Source organism: Erithacus rubecula, assembly GCF_903797595.1.
Source record: "Erithacus rubecula genome assembly, chromosome: 18".
Taxonomy (NCBI): Eukaryota; Metazoa; Chordata; class Aves; order Passeriformes; family Muscicapidae; genus Erithacus; species Erithacus rubecula.
In genome coordinates this window covers 14,241,064-14,259,333 of record NC_136670.1, presented here as the reverse complement: position 1 = coordinate 14,259,333, position 18,270 = coordinate 14,241,064, and the positions used below count along the sequence as shown (strand labels likewise).

The following is an 18,270-nucleotide window of genomic DNA, read 5'->3' as shown; positions in this document are numbered from 1 at the left end:
GGGCTGCAGATGGTAAATGAGACATTCCCTGGGATTGCAGGAGGTCTAGAGTTACACCTGCAGAACAGCACTGTGTGTAAACACAGGCACAGGCAGCACAGCGTGCCAATTAGCAAAATGCATTCTGACACCTGATGTGCTCCAAAATGAGCCCATCCTCTGTTAGGGGGCAATGTGTCCTGATCAGGACAGAGGTGTCCTGCTGTGCTGAGCCCCTGAAAGGAGCCTGGAGGGGCAGAGCAGCCACAGAGAGCTGGGTCTGAGAGCTGGGTCTGGCAGAGCTGGGTCTGGCAGAGCTGGGTCTGAGAGCTGGGTCTGAGAGCTGGGTCTGAGAACTGGGTCTGAGAGAGCTGGGTCTGAGAGCTGGGTCTGGCAGAGCTGGGTCTGAGAGCTGGGTCTGAGAGCTGGGTCTGGCAGAGCTGGGTCTGGCAGAGCTGGGTCTGAGAGCTGGGTCTGGCAGAGCTGGGTCTGAGAGCTGGGTCTGAGAGCTGGGTCTGAGAGCTGGGTCTGAGGGCTGGGTCTGGCAGAGCTGGGTCTGAGAGCTGGGTCTGAGAGCTGGGTCTGGCAGAGCTGGGTCTGAGAGCTGGGTCTGAGAGCTGGGTCTGAGAGCTGGGTCTGGCAGAGCTGGGCTGCCATGAGAAATGCACCAGGCTCCTGGTGCCCAAAATCTCCCTGGATAATCACTTGGGCCAAGGCAGGCTCTGAGCTGGAGCTCACTGTAATTGCCACACTGCTCCTCATCTGCTTCACATTTCCTTTCCAGGATCAAAGCAGCAGGAGCAGGATCCATGGGGGGACCTGAGAGGGTCCCTGGGTGTGAGCTGAGGGTCAGAGCCCTCTGTGGGACCTGCTGGCCCCTCCTGCCCAGGGAATGCCCTGAGTGTGTCCAGCCCCTGCCAGAGCCTGAGCTGGGAAATGCTGGGTCACACCAAGGCAGGACAGACCCTGCTCAGCCTGCCCTGCTTTCCTCTGCCTCAGTCTGGGAGATCTCCTCATTTCCTGCCACATTTCAGAGCAGATTGATTGCAGCAGTTATGCACCAGGCAGGCGTGAGGATTGCTTAATTAATGTTTGTGAAGCACTTTTAGATCCTCACATGAAAGCAGCTAAGAAACACAACGTATCATTATTATGTATTATTAATAAACTTCTGGCACATTGATAGGAGGGAAGACAACGCTTCTTATTTTTTTTTATCCTTTCATTTTCTAAAAAGATTCAACTTCTATGCTATGAAGGACAGATTTACCAAAAAATTCACGAGTAAGTAAACAAGCAGTGAAAGCTCCTTCTTCCAGCAGAAGGCAGACAGCAAACACTGTCTGAGCAAGAGAGCTCCACTGCTTGTCAATCCCACACTGGAGGGATCCAGTTTTTGAGTTTTTGAGAGCAGCAGATGTGGAGAAGCACGGGGATGATGCAGATGTTGCTAACGGTGGAAGGGTGAAATGCAGCAGTCCCAAGGAGTTTGTTGAATGTGTGGTCACTGTGGTTGGGGAGTGTGCAGGGAGGAGATGGACATTTCCAAACAAACTGGAGAATCACATCTGTGTGAAGCTGTGCCAGACACAAAGCCAGCTCCCAGGAACAGGAAGGAGCCCAGAGTCAGTGGATCCCTGGGCAGTTCCACAGAAGGACCAGCTCCCATCCCAGCTGCTGCTGGGCACAGGGTCCAGGGAGAGGCTGGGGGATCCCAGCCCTGCCCCTGCCCCATCACAGACCCCAGCAGCCCCTGCCCCCAGAAACCCAGGACAATGCCCTGCTCCAGCTGGAGGACAGGGATGGACAGAACCACAGCACTGCAGAGGCAGGGAGGGAGCAGACAGAGAGACACGAGGGTCCCCAGGGGTCCCAGCTGAGCCCCTGTGCCCCTGCACGTTTCCATCCAGTATATCCTATATATATACACATATAAATATGTATATACACATCTCCCACAGCCATTGGAGACTGCTCAGCCACCCAAGCAAAGCTCAGCTGCACATGGAGAAGGTCCCTTGCCATGGGAAGGGAGGTTCCTGCAGTTCCCACCCCTACAAAAGATTTAAAGTGATGATGCTGCAACAGACCTCTTTGCTCACACCTCCAATTTATTCTTTTAGCAAAATGAGGGGTTTTTAGGAGATATCCACAAGGAATCTTGAGGCTGAACGTTTGGTAAGCATGGTCTTGCTTTAGAAGCATTTTGCCTATCAGTACCAATGAGAGAGCATTTCTGGTGTTTATGCTGCTTATGTACTCCAAATGAGATTTACAGCTCCATTTTGCTCAAAAATTAACAAGAGCAAATGGACTTAAATAAAACAAAACTAATCTGTGCTTTTGGCCAGAGACTCTGCACAAATCCTAGTCCAAACAGAATTAAGTTCAACTCATAATAACAGGAACTGATTATGTACAGCAGAAAAAAAGAACTTTCAAATAAATTGTTCCTTCAATTTGCTTGGACTGTTCACCAGCTCTTGTCAGGGATGGAGGGTTTTTATCAGATTAGACAGACACCTGATGGATGGTGTCAATATTAGTTGAATTCCAACAAGAGCTTGGCTTTGGCTTTGCTGTTCAGAGCCAAGAGCCCGAGTGCTGAGCCAAGGCCACCCTCCCCCAGGGCAGTGCCAGCAGCTGAGGAGGGTCACAAACCACCCCAGCCCCTGCCCAGGAGCCACTGCCAGAACAATGCAGAGCTCAGCTCAGAGCCACAGAGCACAAGGGGACTGGGAGGCACCTGTGGATAGAGAAGGGAAACACAAGAATTGCAAACCCATCTCCAAGGGCAGGCTGGCAGCAGCTCCAGCTACCCCAGCCAGGGCTGAGCTCTGCAGCTGGGCTGAGGAGACTCTGCTGGGTCACTCTCATTCATTGCACTGGCTGTGCTTAGAGTGGAGCTGCTTGCACAGATCAGCTCTTAATTGAAAACAAATACCTTCCTTAGAGAGGGTAAGTGTGATAAAAAGGAATCCTGATGTGGATGGGCAAGTTTAATGTCTGTTCATACATATCCATGCATAGTGCAGCTATGTATTCTGATTTATTTGGGCATTTCACTGCACAGCTTTTTCTGTGTGTTAGTTTGACATCTGCACTCCCTTGCTGCTCAGAACACATCAGCAGCATCCCCTCCACAGCCCAGTACAGACCCTCTGCTTTTACACCCAGCAGAGATAAACCTGCACCTCTTCTGTAACCACTCATCCCTCAAACCTGCAAAGGCTTCCAGCACTTCACTGAGGCTCATTTCAGTAGGAATTTCAGCCCCAGAGGGCTGCCAGCCCCTTTCCCCTGTCATGTGGGCAGTGCCAGGGACCAAAGGAAGCTCTTACAGACCATGAAAATGCTCTGGAAACTTGGGAGAGAGGGAATCCAGGGTCCCAGCCCTGCCCAGTCCTCCTCACTGACCTTGGCAATGGTCACCTCCCCACTTTAAGATGGGGATAATACACATATCACAGGTTTGTCCTGGCCTTGACTAATCCATCTTTTCAAAGCACTTTGAGAGCTTTGCTTGATGAGCACAGACACTGTAATGCTCATCTGTTCCCAATACATTCAGGGGAGTTTCACCCTCCACAGAAGCAGGGCTGGGGCTGTTGGTGTTCTTGGGGACCTAAAAACAAATCTGCTGGAATTTAGTGCTTGGGGAGGGGCACAGCTAGGCACCAGGGCACAGTGCTTACCTCAGCCCTCCAGCCCTGCAATAAAGGGTGGAATTTCTCATCAGAAATCCCAATGGGAATGGCAGGGGGGAGCACCAGCTCTGGGCTGGGGCAGGGCAGCCTGAGGAGGGAGAGCCAAGGCAGAGCAGGCGGGTGGGCAGTGAGGGTGGGCAGGAGCCCTGGCTGTGCCAGCCCCACAGCCCCAGAGCCCCTGGCCCCAGAGCAGCCCCTGGGAGCTGGTCCAGAGCCAGCACACACCTCTCACCACATCTGATCCCCAAACCACTGCACAGATGTCCAGCTGCTGGAGAGGAGGCTCACTGAATGCCTTGCTCAAACACAGCGGCCCCATTGTGCTCCTGCTGCTGCCAGAACTCTCCACAGAGTAAATCTCAGTGACTGTGTTTACTGTAAGAACTAAGTGATCAGCTGTGAACTTTCTTTGACATAAATATTTTGCCATTAGCAGTGACAAATAGCAACGCTCGTGTGGTAAAAGTAACGTTGGGTTATTCCTCTCCACGGGGCATTGACATCATGAGAAACCAGAAGGAAATTGTGACTGGAGAAATGGGCAAAGGGAAGAATGTGACAGCAAGGATATTTATCCACTGTGTAGAAGAGTTAAGGGAAGAATGGATTTTTCCACAGAGCTCTGGAGTGTCTCTGCAGAGCCACTCTGGGCACGTGGTGGGGAGCACAGGGGGGCACACGAGCAGTGTGTGACACAGGTACCTCCAGAGCTGCACCTGGAGCACAGTGCACACCCAGCACAGCCTGACAGCTGGCTCCAGCACCTTACTCTGAACCCCATTATTCCTAAACCTCTGCAGTCACAGCTGGACAGAACAGGAATTTTCCATTGTTGCAAGATTTTCTGCTTTTTGACTGGTGATGTTGGCACCTCAAAGCCTGTCTGCTCTCAGGCTGAACAGGATGGGAGAACACCCAGCAGCAAGGGGAATTAATTTCTCAGAGATCTTTTCCAAAGGCACAAATGAGAGCTGGTGCTTTAAAAATAGCATGGACTCTCCTTCTACAGCACAGATCCTGCAAGGAATGCAGCCCAAGCATTGTCACTTCCCTCCAGAGGCAGGCAGGATGCTCAGGCAGCAGCACAAACTCACCCCAGGCTCTCCTAGCAGGAAGTCCCAGAGAAGTTCAAAGTCCAGGAGTGTGCCAACATGCACATGTCCATGCACTCTCCATGGGCTGGGTGTGATACAGCACGAGAAACACACGGCCCAACATTTCACTTTCCTTTTATAGAATTCTCCAGAGGCTGCAGAGCTGCAGGCTGGGATGGGAAAGGGCTGAACCCAAACCCTCCTCAGCAAGGGGGATGGGACACAGCTCTGGGGGGAGCATCACCCTTGGAAGGGGGGATCAGCAGCAGCTCAGTGCCAGCAGCTGCAGCAGGGATGCAGGATGCTCTGCCCTGGGCCAGGCTGGGTCACAGGGACACACCAGTCCCTGCAGAGCCAGGACAGAGCCACAGGACACAGCACCAAGCTGCAGGGTCACCAGGCTGTGGCTGGGCTTTCCCCCAGCTGGAAGTTTGTGGAGGCTGCAATGGTGAGTTCTGGGGGCTGGCAGCACAGAAATACCCTGTGGGATGGTCCACTAGTGAGGCAAGGACACTGCAAGGGACTAAATGTAGGAATCAGGGCTCCCCAGACAGAAGATTTAAGTCCACAAGCTCCAGAAAGCAGCTGCAGATGAAAAGAGACTGGTCCAGAACAGAAATCCTGTGTGTCCACAGGACAGGGCTGTGCTAGGAGCCCAGAGATAAGCCACAGACCAAAGTGGCAAATCCCTGAACCCAGGGGAGAGGCTTTGGAATCAGGCTCTGCTTTGGAGGCTCTCTGAAGATATGAGTTCATTTTGGATGAAGGGAAAAAGTCTCCTATATATAGCAAAAAAGCCAAGGCAGTAGCTCTAACCCACTAAAAAAAAGTTCCAGATGGAGGCAAAATATGGACAATCTGCCTTTAATAGTCAAAGCCAACATCTGGCCCTGATGGGACCCTTGGAGACAGACAGGACATGGCTGGGATGTGGCCCCTGAGATTCAGGAGAGGGGTTTCCTCTGCCAAATGCTAAATTCAGGCAGGTTTGGAGATGAATGAAAACTGCACACCATAAGGGAGGGCCAGGAATAGAAAGCCCATGTGGGGGAAGAATGCTCTAGATGTAGCAAACGCTTCTCCAAGAGGCTTTCATCGTTCTTATTTTGTCACTACTATCAACAATAATAAGAAAAGAGCTTACAGAGCATCCTCCCCAGTCCCTCAGCAATGCATCCAGAGATTAGCAGCAGAGAGCAGTGGGCAGCAGAGAAAAGCTGTTCAAGGAATGTAGAGGCATGCATAATGAGATTACTGAATTGGAGTTGCATGTTTTCAAGGATAAATGTGATATTATTGCAGTGCAAAGGCATAGCAGGAGCAGAGGAGAGGATGAGGAATGGCCTGTCAGAAGGGAGGGATCACTGCAGCTGAGCTCCAACAGGACAGGGACAAGTGGGAAGTGGAGGCAGCGAGGAGGAAGGAAGTGCACATCCTACTTGACATGCAGATATGCAGAGAAGCTTTTTGCAAAGTGGGTGATGTCATCGTGTTTTTCTCAGCCTTCAGGACAGCAAGAGAAAAATAGATGAAAGCAGCACATGCAGAGGAGTCTGTAAGACGAGCAGACTCCCCCCCACATCCCATGCAACACTAATTGCTCAAATATTGATCGGGGAAATCGTTCCTAAGGACTAAAGGAGCAAAATAAATACTTTCCTCTTGAGCAGCAGAAAGGGTAATGTTCCTGCAGAGCTGCTGGGAGGGTCCAGGTGATCAGAGAGCTTCCAGAACCACAGACATCAATCTGATGTTGAGTTGGTCCCACTGGTTATTTGTTTATACTGAGCAGTCCTTTATTTTTCAGGATTCCATGTGAAGCCCAGCTGGAATTACAGCTGGAATCCTCCCAAGGTGAGAATCAGGGATCCTCACCAGCCTTGGTCAGTGGAAAGCAGCAGCTTCAAGGGGACTTTGGCAAGCCAGGCCTGGTGGCTGGGCTGAGGGAGACAGGAACCAGCTGCCCAAGCTCAGCCTTGGCAAGGGAAGGAGCAATTAGGATTAACAGCCCAAATGCTGGAGCAGTGCTAACATTACTGCCCTGGCATGGACACCACAGCCCGAGGAAAAGCAGCAGCTCTGCCTGGCTTGGAGAGCTGCTGCTCTTCCCTGACTAGGGGAAAACTGCCATGCAACAAAGTGTGAGAGCTACTCCAGAAAATATCTGCACCTCGTCAGCTTCCAGAGTAAACCATGACAGAAGTGAGCACCAGAGTCCTCTGTGGTTAAAAATGGATGTTGTGAGTACACCAAAGTACATGGAGAATACTATTTAAAATACAAAACCAAGAATCAACCACCCAGCTATTAAGACAGACTGGAAGAATGATAAAAATAAGCATATACATGCAAAAGCAGTGATTGCAGGAAGAGGAGAAAGCATCCACAAAGCCTTCAGGGAATGTTTCTCAGGGATATGCAGGCAATGTCCACAGGGAATGGGAGAATCAGATCCTTTAAAATGCATCCTAGGGTTAGAGGGAGATGAGTTTTACTTAATAACTGCCTGGGTTTGGTTTTTATTTTCATTTGACAGAGGGGAAGTCCCTGCAGTGCTGCACTTTCACACAGAGGTTCCCCTCTGGGCAGGTGAGTGCACAGAGCACCCAGCCCTGGGGCTGAACTGGAACCAGTCTGGCACTGGGGCTGGACTGGCACCAGTCTGGGCACTGGGGCTGAATTGGAACCAGTCTGGGCACTGGGGCTGGACTGGAACCAGTCTGGCACTGGGGCTGAACTGGAACCAGTCTGGGCACTGGGGCTGAACTGGAACCAGTCTGGCACTGGGGCTGGACTGGAACCAGTCTGGGCACTGGGGCTAGACTGGAACCAGTCTGGCACTGGGGCTGAATTGGAACCACTCTGGGCACTGGGGCTGAATTGGAACCAGTCTGGCACTGGGGCTGAATTGGAACCAGTCTGGGCACTGGGGCTGAATTGGAACCACTCTGGGCACTGGGGCTGAATTGGAACCAGTCTGGCACTGGGGCTGAATTGGAACCAGTCTGGCACTGGGGCTGGACTGGAACCAGTCTGGCACTGGGGCTGAATTGGAACCAGTCTGGGCACTGGGGCTGGACTGGAACCAGTCTGGCACTGGGGCTGAATTGGAACCAGTCTGGGCACTGGGGCTGGACTGGAACCAGTCTGGCACTGGGGCTGGACTGGCACCAGTCTGGCACTGGGGCTGAACTGGAACCAGTCTGGGCACTGGGGCTGAACTGGAACCAGTCTGGGCACTGGGGCTGGACTGGCACCAGTCTGGGCACTGGGGCTGAACTGGAACCAGTCTGGCCCTGGGGCTGGAGCAGGGCTGTGGCTCTGACCCCTCCCAGGGGGACAGGGCTGGGGCAGCTGGGGCAGCAGCTCTGCCCCTCTGCTGCTGCAGCCCAGCACCTCCCTGCAGACCTGGGGCTCCCAGGGGCTGGGAACTGTAAAATCCTCCAGTGTTCTCTCCAGTCACATACAGGGCAAACTTAAACAAGAGCCTGCCTGCCATGGGGTGGTTGGGTTAAAGCCAGAGTAATCACAAGATACAGGTAGATCTCCAGTGGATAAGAAAGCAGCAAAAATGAAGGTCTGGGGGATTCTTCTTCTCTTTTCTGAATGCTATTTTACACCCTGGGGTATGCCACATATTGTACCATGTAAATAAACAATAAAAAATGAAATCCATAAAAAAACAACAAAAAACATCCAAGAATTAGAAAACAGGCAAACCCAAATCCCTGTAAACCAAACAGTAGAAAAGAACTCTCTCTGTTTAGTTGGTCCCAGTATGACTCTGGAGTGGGCTGGGATGGAGGGCTCAGGTGAGGGGCTGTGCAGAAAATGTTAAAATGCAGCCAGAGACCCTGGTTTGGCTTGGGGGGAGAGCCTGCACCTGTGGCCATTTCCTGGATTTCTTAAAGAGAACATGAAGGTATCTGGTATTTGTGGGATGGAAAACCCTTTGCACTGAGTAGAGCAAGTCTGAAGAGAAGAAATAAACAAGAGCAGTTGAGGTTTCCCCAAGAGCGTTTAGGACCTTGTGTGATACTAAAGCTCACAAGAGTTTACTTTGTTTCCTTGCACAGAACAGCCAGACCCGGCAGAGCAGAGCAGGAGAGGTGGCAGGGGCTCCAGGAGGGGTGGCAGGGGCTCCAGGATGGGTGGCAGGGGCTCCAGGATGGGTGGCAGGGGCTCCCGGGGGTCTGCAGGGGCTCCAGGAGGGGTGGTAGGGGCTTCAGGAGGGGTGGCAGGGGCTCCCTGGGGTCTGCAGGGGCTCCCTGGGGTCTGCAGGGTGGGACAGTGGCCAGGGCCCAGCTCAGCACAGCTGGGCACAGCTGCATGGGCAGAGGGGCTCTGCCAGCCCCTGTCCCCAGGTCCCTCCATCCCCAGCTGAGCAGCCCAGCCCGTTCAAGGGCTGGTCCTTGGGAAGGTGACCAAAGCAGAGGACAGCCCCTGCACGGGGGAAAGGCAGCAGCAGGGAGCAAATCGGATCAGAAGAGGCTTAGCAGGGCTCTGGCCCTGCCTGCTAAGCTAATTGTTCACCAGGCCTCTTTGCCCTGCTGACACATGAAATGAGTGGGAATCTGCACTTGGGAGCTGCTGGAATAGTTGAGATTTGAGAACACACAGCATCACTTCCATTGCAGTAATGAAGGCACAGAATGGCAGCTCTAAGTGCTGAGGGCAATGATGCATTACCATTCCCTCCCAATTAATCCAGAGCCTGCAATGCCGGCTGCACTTACTCCCAGAATTTTCTCAGAAAATGAAGCTAGAGTATTTCACTTATAAATCACAAAAGACACTTATTTGGCAAGAATGACCCTTGCTCATATACAATAAATCATGAACATCAACAGTCTCTAATGGATTTTGGGTCAGTGCCACAGACAGCAAAGCCTGGGGCCTGTGTTTCAGGATTCCAGGACTGTGCCAAAGGAGCCTTATAAATTATTAATGTGTTCATCACAGTGTCATCTGTGCCACTGGAGAGATAGAGGCACTCTGGGGCTCTGTTTGACATTAAAAAAGTGATGATGTGCTCAGCAGCAGACCATGGCTCCCCTTCCTGCACCGGGCTCAGCCAGTCCACACCTCACAAAATCCCTTCCCCAAAGTTTCATGCAAGCTCTTGGTTCACGATGTGCAGCATTTTGGGTATACAGAAAATTCAAGTTTTGGTCCCTACTGCTCAGTCTCTCATGCTTTTCAGTTATTCATCCCACAGTTTTCAACCTCTCCCCCTTCACTTTTGTCCCCATGGTTACTGAATCACTGTGTTCACAGAGATTTTCCTCACTAAAGAAAATGTGACTAACATGAGGCAGCTAAATTATCAGAGCCAACTCTGACATTGGCTTCTCCCAACATGGATCTTATCTTCAAAATGCCTTCAAGTAGATCTGTCCGCTGGAGCCAGCTACAAAGCAAGCAGCACTTCAGCAATTGACAGAGACAGAGCTGCACCACTTGCACAGGCAAGACTTTAAAAAGGCTGGAATCAGGTAAAGGATGAAATCCAAACACCAGCTTTAGCAACCATGCAGCCTAGAAGTGCATGATACAAATAACTAGGAGATACATTTCATCACAAAAAAAAAAAATTAAATTAAGCCCTGGAATGGAAGGCATAATTTCATCAATGCACCTGAGCCTAAGAGTTCAAGTAGCCAAGAAAAAGCCAGTTTGGTCAAGCAGCAGAAGGCTAATTCTAGGCCCAAAGAAATCTCTGTTACAAACTGCACCAACACAGGCCAGTGGGTACCAAGCCCAAAATGCCCAACCACGGCAGTCTGTGCACAGAGCCACTGCTCAGAGCAGCTTCTCCCACATCGAGCAGCCCTGGCGACCCTCAAACCAGATCCCTTCCAAACTACCAAAAACACCCAAAAACCACTGAAATTCAGATGTGTGTGAGAGGCCTTGCTCTCCTCCACTCACAGCATCCATCCAGCCACAGGTGCCCAGCCAGCAAAGCCAGGGCAGCAGGACAGCAGCTCAGGGAGCACCCCCAGCCCGAGCCAGCACGGAATGAGATGTGCAACTCTTACCTTGGCCGCTACGGAGGAGTTGGGCTTCTCCAGCAGGTCCCACAGCTTTTTCCTTTTTTCAGCACAGCAGGTGTTATCGAATTCCTCCCCTTCCCTTTCCCTCAGGGTCTCTGCCTCTCTTTTCAGCTCCTCATTCATCTGCTCTTTCTTCTGGTGGTAGCGGGCCTGGCAGCAGGACTCCAGGTAGATCTCGTCCACCCCCCAGTAGTCCAGCTCCTGGCTGAAGGACAAGGCGCACATCTCCTCCATCATGTGCAGCTTGCCGGTGCGGTAGAAGTTCAAGATCGAGGTGAATGCCCCCGGGTGCCTGTCGAAGAAGTACTCGTTCTCCTCCAGGTTGTAGTCGTCGCAGATCTCCATGAGGGAGTCGTGCGTGTTGCAGTCTCTGAGCTTACCCAGCCTGGTCCGCGGCAACCTGTCCAAGGTCCGCCAGAGAACCTCGTGGGCCAACCCCCCCACGTTGAGCTTGACCCTCCGGGAGCAGGCCTTGCTCCTGACGATCTCGGTGGGGTCCGGAGGCAGAGAGGTAGTAGAGCGAGATCCATGCTTATTCATCCCCAGAGGCATCGCTGGTCCCGCTCGGGCTGGACGCGGCAAGGTGCGGGGCAGGGCCGGCTCTGCTCACCTCTCCTTCCCCTCCATGCCCCGGAGCTGCAAGAGAGGCGCGCGTGGGTCCCCGCCCGGTGCGGGGGGAGGCGGTGCCGCCGTGTCCGCTGTCCGCCCGCCGGTGCTGAACTGAACCGGGGCTGAGCCGGGCCCGGCCCCGAGCGCCCCGAGCCCGGTGCTGAACTGAACCGGGGCTGAGCCGGGCCCGGCCCCGAGCGCCCCGAGCCCGGTGCTGAACCGCGCCCGGCACCGAGAGCACCGAGCCCGGTGCTGAACTGAACCGGGGCTGAGCCGCGCCCGGCCCCGAGCGCCCCGAGCCCGGTGCTGAACCGCGCCCGGCCCCGAGCGCCCCGAGCCCGGTGCTGAACTGAACCGGGGCTGAGCCGGGCCCGGCCCCGAGCGCCCCGAGCCCGGTGCTGAACCGCGCCCGGCACCGAGAGCACCGAGCCCGGTGCTGAACTGAACCGCGCCCGGCACCGAGCGCCCCGAGCCCGGTGCTGAACCGCGCCCGGCCCCGAGCGCACCGAGCCCGGTGCTGAACTGAACCGCGCCCGGCACCGAGAGCACCGAGCCCGGCGCTGAACCGAGCCCGGACCCGAGCCCGGCGCTGAACCGAGCCCGGCCTCGAGCGCACCGAACCCGACGCTGAACCGAGCCCGGCACTGAACCGAGCCCGGCCCCGAGCGCACCGAGCCCGGTGCTGAACCGAGCCCGGCCCGAGCCCGGCCCGCTCCACGTGCGCCCGCCCGGCCGCTGCCGCCGAGCTCCCCCGGGCGGCTGCCGGGGGTCCCCCCGCCCCGGCGGCCCCCGCCCCTGCCCGGCAGGGCTGCGGAGCTGGGCACGGTCCCCGGAGCCGCTCCGGTGCGGGGTCGGGCGCGGGGCTGTCCCCGGGATGCGCCCCGAGAGGCGCCGGCCGGGGATGCGCTGGCCCCGGGCTCCCATCCCGGACCCCGCGTGTCCCCAGCCCCAGCGACCCCCGGGGTGTCCCCCGCCATGCCCGGCCGTGCAGGCTGCAGGGACACCCGGAGGCTTTCAGTAACTCCAGCCTTCGAGATTTCCCGAGGAAAGAGCCGGGGCTGGGAAAAGCGAGGATTTACAGCCGCTCTAACGACGCGCTCTGCCTCTCTGGGCTGCCCAGGGACGCCCCCAAACCCCCCGCGCCGGCCTCTGCATAACGGGGAAAGCAGCGAGAACGGGAATAAGAAAAAGCCCCGAGCCTGCCGTGGGGAGCCCGGCGGCTCCTGAGAGCCCCGAGCCCTGTTGCTTACACAAGATGGCACGGAGAGAAACCCGCCAGAGGCAGGAGCGGCTCCGCGCGTCAGCTCCGGGCTCGGCCCGACCCGGCTCCCCCAGCCCCAAAATCGCAGCCCGAGAGGCTCCCGCGGCCCGGCCCTCGCCTACCTGCTGCTGCGGGCTCCCGTTGCGGCGGTGCGGGTGCGGGATGCGCGGGGTGTGCGGGGTGCGCGGGGCCGGGGGCGGCTACATCCTGCGGCGGGGCGGGCGGCGGGGGCGGCCCCGCTCGCATCCCCCCCGGCGGCTCACGGCGGAGGGATGGCGGCGGCGCTCCGGCTGTCCGCGGAGCCCAGGGGGAGGGGAAGGGAAACGAGGTAAATCGGATCCTTCGGCAGGAAGCTTTCCAAGGCCTTCCCTCGGCTGCGGCTCCTCGCTCCTACCCACCGCCAGCGCCGAGCCGCGTCTGCGCCCGCCCCCCGCGCTGTCTCGGGCAGGCACAAAGGAAAGCGCCGGTGCTGCCGGTGCTCCCGGTGCCCCCGGTGCTGCCCCGGCTCGGGGATCAACAAGTGCAGCCCGCGGCTCCGGCGGAGCCGTGCGCGGCTGTCCCGGCGCGGGGCGGAGGGGTCGGAACCGGAGCCGGGGCTGGGGCCGGGCAGCTCCACCGTGAGCTGGAGCTCAGCATTGCAGCGAGCCCGGCCCGGCCCTCTCCGAGCCCAGCCCGGCACGGCCCGGCACGGCCCGCTCCGAGCCCAGCCCGAGCCCAGCCTGCTCCGAGCCCAGCCCAGCCCGGCACGGCACGGCCCGGCCCGCTCCGAGCCCAGCCCGAGCCCAGCCTGCTCCGAGCCCAGCCCGGCACGGCACGACCCGCTCCGCTCCGCTCCCAGCCCAGCCCAGCCCAGCCCGGCCCCGCCGCCTCCGGGCGATGCCAGCCGGGCACAGCGAAGCTCCGCGAGTTTCTCATCGCCCCCTGTGAGGGCAGACCGAGCCCTCGCCCCCACCCCGGCTGCCCCTCGGAGAAGGAGCAGATTTGCAGAAACAGACGGGAGGAATAGCAGCGGATCTCTGCTGCCGATTAGGACTATAAATGTAACATAAAGCAACATTTACTAACCTGGAAACACAGCAGAAACAGAGAAAATGTCGACTTTCCAGGCAAGAGCACAGCAGTGGAAGGATTCCTCTGCCAGGCTGTCCCTGGTGTCTCTTTGCTTCGCTCCCAGCAGGGGAATGGCCCTCAGCAGCAGCCCGGGGCTCCCTTGGTGCCAGTCAGTGTCACCTGTTTGGGCTGCTGTACCCGGGGTACACTGCCGTGCCCTCTTCTCGCCTCGATTGCTCCTGGACTGGAGTGGCAGTTCCTGAAATTGGAGCCTGGTGTCTGATTTTATGTGATTAACGAGGAAAAATTACCCCAGTGCTGCTTTTCCCCATTTTCTATGGACTCTGGTTCGTGCCTGGCTCCTGATGCCCGGTGCTTTCAGTGTCACTGCCAGACTATTATACATATATATTTGGTGTTTGGGTGCCTACATCTTCCTGAGAGTTGCCTTCTGAAATCCTGAACAATGTTTTTGCCCAGTACTTCACACAACTGTATATCAGCTGTATATTTAGGATTTTTTTACAAGGAGTTGGTCACTACCTTCCTTTTGGAGGAAATTAAGATATAGAAAAGCAAGATCACCCAGCAACTGGTGGAAGGAAGAATTGGGAATAAAACTTGTTGACCAACTTAATCCCAGCCCAGTGCCCCTCCAGTGAAGCAGCTCCTCCTACCCCATGAATATTTCCCTTACAAGACAGACATTTCTGCAATATTCAGAGCACTTGAGCTCTCCTGTTGCTGTGTCATCATTCCACCTCCAGACCCTGCTGTACTCCCCGTACAAGAGAGGCAAAACCCCCGATCAGGGCTGGGAAGCTCCATCTGTTAATGATTACAAAATGCTGTGGCTCTTCCAGCTGGCAGGTGCCACGGGAGGGCCAGGGCTTGTCAGCGCTGTCCTGGGCACAGCCCTCGTGCTGCCAGCAGCGACAATGACAAGCTCCTAACGCAGGGAGATGCAGCAGATTCACCAGTTAAATCCCTGGGCAAGAGCACCTTGGCTTTATTAGCCCCAGTGCCCTTCCTTGTCAGCCAGGTGCCCTGTGGCTGGAGGGGCAGCCCTGGAGGGGCAGGAGCAGGGGCAGCACAGGCTCCCCCCGGCCGGGGGCTCCCTGCACACAGCCCCTCTGGCCACTGCTGGGAATGGCTGGGGGAGCTGGGAGAGGGAGCCCTGCCCAGGGCAGGCTCTGCCTGGGGGGATCCACGAGTCTGCGGAGAGGAGAGGATGTTTCCACCCCCAGGACATCTGTTCCCTGCAGCATCTCTTGTCCCACACGGGGAGTGTGTCAGCAAGGGGCAGTGCAGGCTGAAGATGCAGGAGTGTGCATCCTGCTCGCTCTCCTCCAAGGTTATTTCACCCACTCTTGGTTTGGATACACATTTCAGTTGATATTTTTGTACTCTGAGCTTTGCAATTTAATTTATGGTTTGTTATTTCCCCAGCCTATGGAGCCAGCCAAATGTTTGGATGCAGTTTGTGGAAACTTTGTTTCTCTCCAGGTATTACAGCGGTTATTGACAAGGAAACACCTTAAACCCAAGTACCAGAGGAAATATACAAGGCACAGCAAAGATACTTTCTTGCGTTCAGGGGGTGAACTATTCTGGATTTCAGCGAGGGGTGGGACAGGTCTGTGAGTGTTTGTTGAGCTACAACATGAGAGGGAAATAGACTGAGCCTGAATGTGGGAACAAACATCCCCGTGCTGATCTGCAGCGACTCCTCTGCCTGAGCGAGGAGGAGAACCACATCTCCCCCAACACCTGCGCTGTGCCTGGCGTCTCCTGTCCCCCTGGGAAAAGAGCAGGAAGGCTGGCTCCCATCATTTTACAGGAAAACAAGGGCTGTGGGGAGAGGAAAGCTCCTGGCCCGTCTGCAAGCCAGGGCTGAGCCCCATACAGGGGCATGGGGGGCTGAGGGGCTCCCAGAGAGGGAGCAGCAGCTCGGGTGGCTTGGGCTGGGTCCCCACTGCTGAGTTTCCCATTCTGAAATGGGCTCTGAGATGCAACAATAAACCTCATTGTTCTGCAGCCCCAGGGCCTGCTGCTTGTCCTGGGAGTGGGAAAGGCAATCGTACACAATAAACTGCCTCGGTGCAGAGTGTTTCCTATTATGTCCCTTGAAGACTTCCCTCAGTTTCCAAGGATTTTCTTTCCAGACTGGAAACACTTTAGGTACAATGGAGATTTTCTTTTATAGCCCAAAATTCTTTCCCTTAAATGGGAAAAAAAATTATCAGGTTCCTTGGCAGAGATCCATAACAAGTGTTGAGAAGTGCAAAAAGAACTGAGATAGACAGTGCTGGTGCTACTGAGAGCCCAGGAGCATGGAAAGACAGGAATACCAGGGGGAAACACTGGGAGCAGACAGCAAAACACCATCCAAAAATGAACCTCAAAGAAAGAGTTGAAGTTTTCAGCTTGTCTAAACTTTTTGGATGCATTTCAAAGTCCCAGGAGTGCCCCAAACCCCCTAATTCCAGTCTGGCTTCTCTCCCTGCTGCTGCCTGGAGGAGAGGCTGGCAGAGCTGTACCTGTGCTCACCTGGCAGAGCTGTACCTGTGTCCCCCGGCAGAGCTGTACCTGTGCTCACCTGGCAGAGCTGTAACCCTGGCAGAGCTGTACCTGTGCTTACCTGGCAGAGCTGTACCTGTGTCCCCTGGCAGAGCTGTACCTGTGCTCACCTGGCAGAGCTGTACCTGTGCTCACCTGGCAGAGCTGAAACCTCTCTCAGGACGTGCATCTCCTCTGCTCAGTCAGTGCTCACTGACCCTCTGAGCCCTGGCTCCCTCCTGCCCAGCTCCTCTCCAACAAGCACAGGCTGAGGGCTCAGCTGAGAGGCAAAGCAAGCACTGGGCTCAGCCACAGCCAGAACCTGCTTCGTGGTCTAACGCTGGAACAATGCCACCAATTGAGTGTCCTGGAGCAGAGTTTCCTGATAATGAGAACAAGAATTGCTCTGCTCTTGCATATGTGGATCCTAAAAGTGGATATGCAGTCAGAGAGCAATCCCACATGGCTCCTGGAAGAAAGTTCCATAACATTCCCCTTCAGACTGAGGGATGGGGATGAATGAGCAGCAAAATGTACTTTGAACTGAAGAGATGTGCATTAGTGACTCCTGCCAGGACTGTTTGCCTGACCCTGTTAGCACTGGCAGGCTGCTGCCTCCAGGAGCTGCACAGCCAGGTGAGAGTCCAGCTGATGGCAGTACCCAACAGGTCGAGCTTTTTATGGCTCAGCTCTATGAGAAACTGGTGGGAAATAGGCAGGCCTTGAAAAAAGTTCCACAAAAGCAGCTCTTGTCCTGCTTGCCCATCCCCATCCCCTGGCCCCTGGCAGGTTCCTCTCCCTTCCCCCAGCCTTTGGGTTCTGTCACTCCAGCAACTGGAGTAACACCAATACAAAGATTCCTCAGAATTGTCATAATAGAGATTTTTATTTTAAGAGAGTTGTCAGGTACCTAACAACAATACAAAGACTCCTCAGGATTGTCATAATAGAGATTTTTATTTCAGAAGAGTTATCAGCTACCTACCTATGTCTTTTTCCATTCATCAAATATTAACAACATAATTAACAACAGCCAACGTTATGCAGAATTTAAAAGGCCCTCAATTCAAGCTGCTGAACCAAATTAACTCAGGAAATCCCAGCAAACTCCCAAACCTGACAATAACCATCGTGTTTGAAAAGCAAGCAGCCATTTCAGAATTTCACAGCTGTTCTCCAAAACACTTTGATGGCCTTCCAGGTTCCAGTGTAGCCTGCCTTGTTAACTGGGAAGGGATGCCCAGGGGTGCCCCACACCCATCCCACACCTGAGCAGGGCCATCCCTGCCCTGGCAGCTCCCCCTGATGTGCTGGCCCTGCTCAGACCTCATCCCACCTGCTGGGAGGGCGAGTGCTGCCCCCCCAGACACACCTGTGGGAAGCACACGTGCAGGTGTTCTCCCAGGTTTCTTCAGCTCTGTTTTCTGGCACGTTCACAGAGGGCAGCCACACTCTTGCCCAAAAAAACCCAAAACCCCAAACCCAGAGGTGAAGAACCAGCCCAGGCCAGCACTCAGCTGGCATCCTCCTGGTGGCTGCTCCTCAGCCTTGCTCCCTGCACACCAGAGTGAAGGTGGGACAGGGGAGGAGAGCCCCTGTGCCAGCAGCACACCAGGGCTGCTCTGCCCACAGTGGGGGTGGGCTCTGCCCTGCCCAGACACCCCTTGGATTGGGAAGGGCTGTGCAGGGGGCAGAGGGGCCAGGCAGCAATCCAGCCCCTCTGACCAGCCCAAATTCCACCCCAGCAGATCCCAGCCTCCATAAAACAGCTGCAATTTCTTCCTAGCCTAAAGCTATTGGTCCTGCAGGGGTGTTTATCAGCTTTTTGCAGTCAAAGCCCTGATAAATGTGAATTGACTTTTGGGGTGCAGGATGTGGCTGCAGGAGCCCTTCCCCCTTCCCAGGGAGGTGGGAGGCTGATGGGGCTGGGTGGGTCTCAGAGCTGCAGCTCCGGG

General features: G+C 55.4%; 1 protein-coding gene across 1 annotated transcript in view; it reads right to left on the bottom strand.

The window, feature by feature from the left end:
• KCNB1 (potassium voltage-gated channel subfamily B member 1) overlaps window positions 1-13,301 on the bottom strand; it is an 82,670-nt gene extending 69,369 nt beyond the window's left edge. Inside the window, exons 1-2 of the mRNA XM_079321745.1 lie at window positions 12,829-13,301; window positions 10,822-11,472 (exon numbers count right to left, since the gene is read on the bottom strand). Coding sequence (XP_079177871.1) covers window positions 10,822-11,388 — 567 coding nt within the window. The 5' untranslated portion in view covers window positions 11,389-11,472; window positions 12,829-13,301. The remainder of the gene's footprint in view (window positions 1-10,821; window positions 11,473-12,828) is intronic.
• Window positions 13,302-18,270: the final 4,969 nt, after the last annotated feature.